The 8,080-nt window shown below is 41.5% G+C and overlaps 1 protein-coding gene and 1 pseudogene across 1 annotated transcript in view; both read right to left on the bottom strand.

Annotated features, from left to right (window-relative positions):
• HSPA4 (heat shock protein family A (Hsp70) member 4) overlaps window positions 1-5,673 on the bottom strand; it is a 127,691-nt gene extending 122,018 nt beyond the window's left edge. Inside the window, exon 1 of the mRNA XM_045285042.1 lies at window positions 5,352-5,673. Within this exon, the coding sequence (XP_045140977.1) occupies window positions 5,352-5,458 (107 nt within the window). The 5' untranslated portion in view covers window positions 5,459-5,673. The remainder of the gene's footprint in view (window positions 1-5,351) is intronic.
• LOC101662181 overlaps window positions 5,659-8,080 on the bottom strand; it is a 34,205-nt pseudogene continuing 31,783 nt past the window's right edge.

Below are 8,080 nucleotides of genomic sequence, written 5' to 3' on the forward strand. Positions count from 1 at the left end.
CCAATAGTATTTTGTACTTATGTGATCCCTCAAATCAGTATCTAATTTCATTTAATAATTACATTAATAGTCATAGCCATTTTTGACATGGTTATGTGTATTTTGCTGTCCCCTATATTGGAATAAAATTCAGTAAAAACAGCATTCAAATGGAGATTTTTTTTCTCTTAGGGAGTAGGGAGAGTAGAGAAATGAGAGGATTACTGAAAGAAAGAGACAGTAGGACACTGAGACAGTCAGGGAGAAACATTAGCATTTGGAGTTTTATTTGTCCAAATGAGTCCTGACTGGTAGAAGGCAGCTGTCCTTCACATTTTCTAGTTTCGTTCTGGACCCTCTTATAGCTCCTACTTGTCACTCTTACCCACCCGTTCAAGTGGACATCTTGTCAAGTACAACAGACTCACACTGCAGGAACGGGAGACTGGGTTGTTTCTGCAAAGCTTATCCTGGTTCTGTGGTAAAATTAATCAATGAAAAATGCTTATTGATGAAATTAGGCCTAAGACACAGCAGAAAGGGCATTGGTCTTTTTGAAGTCCAGGTTCTCATAGTATTGAAATAGAAAAGAAATTAAAATATTTACATATTAGAATTACTGTTTTTGAAAGCAAGTTGTAATTCTCAATGAAATTAGAATTACATTATGTATTATTGCTTTGTAAACTTCTATGGAACTATTTAAGAATTAATCAAATTTTTTATTTTTAGAAACTAGATAAGAAACTACGGGAAAATCTGAGAGATGCAAGAAACAGTCTCTTTACAGGTGACACACTGGGAACTGGCCAATTCAGGTATTATGCTAACATGCCTTTATAGGCATGTAAAAATTAAAAATTCATAGAATTTTTTGGTTGTTTTTCATGTTGATTAGGAACTAAATACCCTTTTTCTCTTCATCGAAAGTATTTTCTTATTTTTAAAGGGCATCATTGAGATCAGGTTTTAAACTCAAAATTGTTTTTGAAATAGAAATAGAATGTTTTATTCAATTGAATTTCTTTTTATAGAAATTTCTGTTGTATCTGAAAGAGAATATATAACCTGGTTGCTTCTATTAAACATAAATAAACTGACAATTTGATGCATCAGTTTTGTTTTTTGAAGATATGTTTTGAAGAACATTTAATACCATTGAAGAACATTTTTATGTGAGAAATAATTTCCTTTGAGTTATCATTAAACCCCTTAGTAATGGGGGGAAAATCAATAAAAAATTTATGCTTCTTTGACTTAACTATGTTCAATTTTTTCATTAAAAATACTATTAGATATCAAGGGTACATGAGGGAGGGAGGAGCAGGGAGGGAGGGGAAAAATGAGCTGATGCCAGGGGCTTAAAGTGGAGAGCAAATGTTTTGAGAATGATGAGGGCAATGAATGTACAAATGTGCTTTACACATTGATGTATGTATGGATTGTGGTAAAGAGTTGTGTGAGCCCCTAATAAAATTATTTTTTAAAAAGAACCATGAACAGTTTCCTAAAGCTCGGTGGGTTCAAAGGTTGTTTAAATAATTCCTAGGTAGCCTAGAGAATGCAGACATGGGAATCCAAGCTGCCAATTAAGTGACTACCAATCATTTTAGTTTTCCCTACAGGGAAATCCCTTAACCCTATGTATTATATGAGAGATGATGACACCTGTGTATTATATGAGGACATGCTCATCCCTTCAGGAGGGGTCCTCCTGGTTCTGAAAAGCTTTCTTCTCCCTGCCCAATAAAAACCAGTACCTCTAATTGTTTAACTTAGCAAATTTTTTAATGTCAGAAGGAAATTTCAGCAATCTTGAAGAACAGATTAGATTGTGGAAAAGGTTTGGAAAGAAAACGGCCAAGTTTACCTAGATGGTTTGGTTTATAGAAATGAACATAAACACCTCCTCAGTGGCTAGCACATTCCTCTCACTCCAAACTCCCTCCCCAACTTTGTGCAAACAAATAGGTGAACAGGAAAACACCAGAATGCTGCCATCTTTCCAATGATACCAACCTTCTCCCAGCTTGGAATTAATCTAATGTGACTAACACTTGCCTTTTCGTCAACACAAAGGATTAAACTAAATATTGGGCAACTGATTTTGCTGCTGACTGCTAAGGGACTGTTTGGAAGCCTCATTATTTCCTGTTTGATACAATCTTTCTCTCTGGGTTCTTGTTTCCTTCTCCAAGGCAATCTTCCCAAGGACTTCTGTTTTAAACAGTACTGAGCTAGGCAAATGGAACTGCTTGGTCTTATCTAGAATTGAAGACATTTTAGCTTTAGGGCTAGACACAGGAAAAGAATCCTAAAGCTTGGAAAGATCTTGTATTTTCTTTTGCATGCTTGTGCGCCTACTTTCCCCTGACAGCAGTTAACAATTAGCACGAATGACATTATTTGAAGTTGCATATTGTTACAGGAAGATAATTTCACCTACCCAGATTGCAATTAAATTACAAAGCCAAAATAAATTTGGAAACGATTCTACATAAACCTGCATCACTTAGCTGTTATTTTGAAAAATTTTCCTGAAAATAATTAAGAACAAAAGAGCTAAAAAGCATTATTCCAGATTCCAGATTAATTCCACAGACTAATTCTAGCAGTAATCCTAGAATCTTTCTTCTTGAACTAGTGAAAAAAAATCCCAAAGTACACTATAATTAGAAGTTAATCTGGTGTTAAACTTACCCAAATTAAGTGCAATTTGTTTTCAGGAACTCCAGAACTAATGATTTTTAGATTTTAAAGCTTAAGAGACCAAGCATGTACCTGAAAATTCCTACTTTCAAGGAAAAAATAATCCTCCCTACTTCCCTCCTCTCAACTAACAAACACATCAGCATCTCTTCAAAGCTCCAATTCAGTAAAGGACATTTGTTTGACTCCTTGCTTTTCCAGAAGTGTTGAAACAAGCTTCTTGCATGTAGAAACAAAAGATAACTTAATACTCATTGTTTAAAAATGCTAAACAAAGTAAAGGAATGAAGAGTGACTACTGCTGAGCACCAGTTCTCTTCCACAGGTGATGAAATGTTCTGATTGTAGCAATGGCTGCACAATTTTGTGAATACACTAAAAAAAAACATGAATGACACGCTTCAAATGAGTTGTATGGTATGTAAATTATATCTCAATAAAGCTACTATAAATCAACGAAATCTGTAAAAAACATTTCAAATCAGCACTTAGTGCTGGGATGAATTTTAGTGAAGCGCTTGTGTTATGCCTAAGAGGGACAGAAATTTTACGAAGGGGATGTTGTTAAGCCTTTGAGTAAAGATCAGGTTAGTATATACAGCAAGCAATCTACGCAAGAGTGCTGAAGTTCAGGGTGAAAACGAGAGGCCTTATAATGAAAGACTACGTTCAAAAGTACTGCCATAATCAGAAACATTATAAACAAAAATCAAGGTATCCTCCACCCAAGACTGCATTTCTGGAGGTGGTAGTTCCATCGTCAACCTTTCCCTGAAGAATTCAGCTTTCAATTTACACCACACAAGAACCTAGGTTTTGGCATATTTGAAGGACTCAAATAGAGTTCCTTTTAAATCAGTGCTTCTCAACCTTCCTACCTAATGCAGAGACTCTTTACTACAGTTCCCCATGTTGTAGTGACCCCAACCAAAAAATTATTTTTGTTGCTACTTCATAACTGTAATTTTGCTGTTATGAATCATAATGTAAATATCTGATACGCAGGATGTATTTTCATTGTCACAAATTGAACATAAAGCATAGTGATTAACCGCAAAATGTGTAATTACATATTATGAAATATTTATGTTTTCCGATGGTCAGGGGGCGCGACCCACAGGTTGAGAACCGCTGTTAATTTAAATGCTCTTTGAAGTTTGAAAACTGAAAGACGTTAAGATTAGGAGGGTTAAGTAGATGGAGGAGTAAGGTTCCCCTGTGAAATTTTCATAGATCAGTCCCTGACACCCTGAAAAAGGGTAGGCAGGTTGTGATAGGAAAAAATTCCTATATTTTTCTTACTACTGCAATTTTCCATTTTCCATAATCTGTCATAATAATCTTCTGTGATGATCTGTGTCCTTCCAGAAATATTTATCAAAAGTACTCCTTTGAATTAAGAAACAAATGCCTTAACTTGCTCTGCCAAATTGCTCTTCCTTGATTTAACTGGTCTAGCAGATGATTTCTTTGTAAGCCATCGTTTTGATTGGACCTGTTTTGTTTGTCTGCATCATAAGTATTCAAAGTGTACTACTGTACTGAATTTGTCTGATGCCACCCACTGACCACAAAGAAAGGGTTAACCACACACTATTTGGAATTTACCTGTCCATATATGAACTGGAACGCCAAGGACTTTTTTTTTTAACTTACCAACGTTAAAAGACCCTCGAAAAATACAGAGCACCTGTCAATACGAAGCTTCTGGAAACATTTTGTCTTGAAAGGTATTCAAAAAGCACTCTTCATTTTACCCAAGATAAAACCCGGATGAGTCCCATTGTTTTCCATCTATACTGGTCGTAAAGGTTATAAAAATCAAAGCCATTCCGGGGAGGGAGGGGAAAAATGAGGACCTAATGTCGGGGGTTTAAGTGGAGAGGAAATGTTTTGAGAATGATGAGGGCAATGAATGTACAAATGCGCTTTACACAATTGATGTATGTGTGGAATGTGATAGAGTTGTATGAGCCCCTAACAAATTGATTAAAAAAATCAAAGCCATTCATTAACAATTGAGGGCAACACCCTTGTTGGAATGTATTACCATCAAGTGGGATGCTAACGATGGATTCGTAGTTAACTATACTCAACAGTGTAGAAACAAAAATACAAAGTGACCAAGCAAGCATTGATTTTATTAAATCTCTTTTCCGCAACTATCCGTAATCCCTGGTCCGTCCAGCTCGTGCCTCCGCGCCCTCTTCCGGGCGCCCCCCCGCCCCCACTCACGTGGGACTCAAGCCGCTCGTGGGTCTCGACACCGGTAGCCACTAGAACCGGTCCAATCCCACTCACTTTAATTAAGCGCCAGTTGTGTACTGGGCTCTCCACTCGGTTAAGCTTAAGAAACGCCAATACGCTCTGGCCCTAGCTTCGGCCTTCTAGAAAGAGGGTCTTGGTCCATCCCACACCCCAGCCTCCCTTTCGCTCAGCCCCTGGGAGACACCGCTGAAAAGCCTCACCACAGGCGCAGGCGCGCATCCGCAGTACAGCGTGGCCACTAGTCACGACTGGACACAGGGCAGGGCCCTACCCACGGGGACCACGACACAGAGGTGACCCTCCCTGGCGCACGGTCCCCAAGCCGCGCGGGTCTCAGCCCGCAGCCAACTCCACCCCTCCCGCCCGTGCACGCGGTCAGCCCGGCCCCGACTCACGGCGTGCAGCGGTCGCTATACTCATTCGCGATCGTCTCGATGCCGCCCGCGCGGGCCACCGCGATGTAACAGCTCTGGAAGCCCAGATCGATGCCCACCACCGACATGGCGCCGCCTTCTGCTCAGGCTCCGGCCCGGGTCCGTCCAGCGAGACAGGACACGGACCCCGGTGGGGCTGGAGCGCGGAGAGCGGGTCGCGCGGACCGGAGAACTGGAGCTCCGCGAAGGGCGTGCGGGTGTGGCCGCGAGCACCTAAGTTTTTTAAAGAGTGGCCGCGGCCTAAAGCGCTGCTCAGGCCGGCTCCGGCTCAGCGGCCGCAACTGGGGTGCCGGTAGCGGAGGCGGAGAAGATCTCGAAGGATCTCGTTCCGACGAGAGCAAAGCCGCAGCGCGAGAACTGCGAAGAAACTAAGTCTCGCGAGATCCCGGCTCACGCGGTATTCCTCCTGAAGCACCGCCCCACATACGTCATGCCTGGGCACAGGAACCTGGGAAGGGATCCGGCCGCTTGAAGGAGGTTGAAAGACGGAACTGGCCAATTGAGCCTGCGCGCTGACCTCGCCGCAGCAGCTCCCGTCCGCAGAGAGCTCTGGAGGGCCTCCCCTTTCAAAAGAAAGTCCTGGAGCCGACTTGAAGCGAAACACTGCGGAAGCGCCGTTGGCCTACTTCCGCCGATTTTCTTTATTTCAAAAGAGACTTCCGGTGGGGGGATTACCTATTTTCCCCTATTCTCGCCCGCTTCGTGGTACGCTGCGGTGGAGGCGGAAGCCTAGTCGCACATTGCCAAGGTATCCTTTCCAGTGAAAGAGAAGCATCCGTTCTGTTACACCACCTTGCCATTCCAAACGCCATTCTCCAAACCACTGGTGTCCTTAGATGAGACTGAGGGCGACTTGGTTCCGCAACACTTTGCTAGCACCTCCCTAGTGTACTGGCTCTGAGCCGCAGGGAAGGGCCAACGAGTTTAAAGACAAGCAACCATCCCTTGCAGTCCGCTCAGACCAAGCTAGCGCGTTTACATGACCCCTGAAGGTCAGGTGAAGGGTGCTGGGAGTAAGGAAGTGTGCTAAGTGAGAAAAACGCAGCTTGCAATCAACAACCAGTACCATATAGGTTTCCTGACAAAGTGCCTAACGAAGTCCCTGGGGAAAGATAAAAGCTTTTGGGGGATTTCTCGTTCTAAATAGTTTACTTTATGATCCTCTTTTTTGTTGTTTTCTTAACGTGTACTGGATAAGCTACAGCTCCACTCCAGTGAAGAGGAACTGAACAAACAGGATCATAATTCAGCGTGCACTGAAGGGGAAGGAAAGGGACGAGGACAGTTGGAAATAGAGCAGTTGAGAGAGTGTGCGTGTTGAATGGAATTGACTCATGGCAATATTTGGTAATCTTGTTTTTATTCCATTGGGGACAGTCCTGGTGGCACAGGAGTTAGGTTTTCAGCTACTAGGGGAAAGATCTGTGTTGAAACCCACACTCTCAGCAGGAGAAAAGGTGGCAGTCTGCTTCTGTAAAGATGTACACCTTTGGAAATCCTATGGGATTGTTCTCATCCTGTAGGGTTTCTGTGAGTCAGAACTGTCTCAACTAGGTTGAATTGGCTGGTATGTTGGAGAATGCTACCAGAAGTTCTGTTTTGCTAAGTTTGGGATTGTGAGTTGAATATCTGAGGGCTGGAGTATTGACCTTGAACCATTTAGTGAAACAATAAGCAAAGAAGAATATATATTTACCCCTCTTTAAAGGAACCATATCTCTGCAATTCCTTCCTTAGAGGACACCTCAGTCTCTAAGAGCAATGCCAAAGTCCAGGTTATTATCTGCTTTGAATATATCACTCAGTTCTCCCCTTTTGAGTCATCCAAGCATGTTTTAGTCGTGAAACAAAGACTAGGTCTATCTGAGGAGTGGACCTATGAAATAGGAGAGGAGGTAATAAGGACAGGCCCTTTAAAAGTTAGGTTGACTGGGAATAATGAGGGCAACAAATGTATAGATGTGCTTTACACAATTGATCTATGTATTGTGATGAATTGTATGAGCCCCAATAAATTGATTTTTTTTAAAAAAAGGTTGACAAAAAAAAAAGTTAGGTTGACTTTGACATTCGTTCCTCTATCACCTAATTTTCTATTTAGATAGATATTGACAACACCTAAGACAGCATTGACCTTAATTATGACAATACTGTTTCATCTGCCCTGGGTTATAAAGTACTAGACAAACAGAGCCCAGGCCACCCTAAGCCAATCTGTCAAGAAGAATTTGAAAAATCACTTTGTTGTTGGAGTTACTCCGTCTCGGCCTTCTTCATAGGAGGCCTACCCCAGACTTCAGCTAAACTGCCCAAAAAACACATTCAAATATTTCTGTGCTCCAACTTTATGCCTTACCTGCCTTGTTGGCCTTACAACCTAAAATACCACAAGCCCTGTCAATTTTTTTTAATTGTCCTCAAAACGTAGCATCTGTTACAGAGAGTATTCATCCTGCTATAAATAGTTTCCTGCATCATCCAACCGATAGCTCAAGAAGCTATTCTGGGATATTAAAATAAATGAAGTCAGAAAAAGTTATTTCAGAATTGGGCTCTAAAATGACAAGTTTCCAAGAATCACAACTGTGAAGGAATATAGTTGCCAGAATAATCAATTGTGGAAACAAACATTCTGGTTGGAGCACAAGTGCTTTTCATTCAGCAAAGTATGGTGAGTATTGGTGGGTGGC

The sequence above is a fragment of the Echinops telfairi genome, unplaced genomic scaffold, assembly GCF_000313985.2.
Source record: "Echinops telfairi isolate 266 unplaced genomic scaffold, ASM31398v2 ScPeMD7_7469;HRSCAF=8507_1, whole genome shotgun sequence".
Classification (NCBI taxonomy): Eukaryota; Metazoa; Chordata; class Mammalia; order Afrosoricida; family Tenrecidae; genus Echinops; species Echinops telfairi.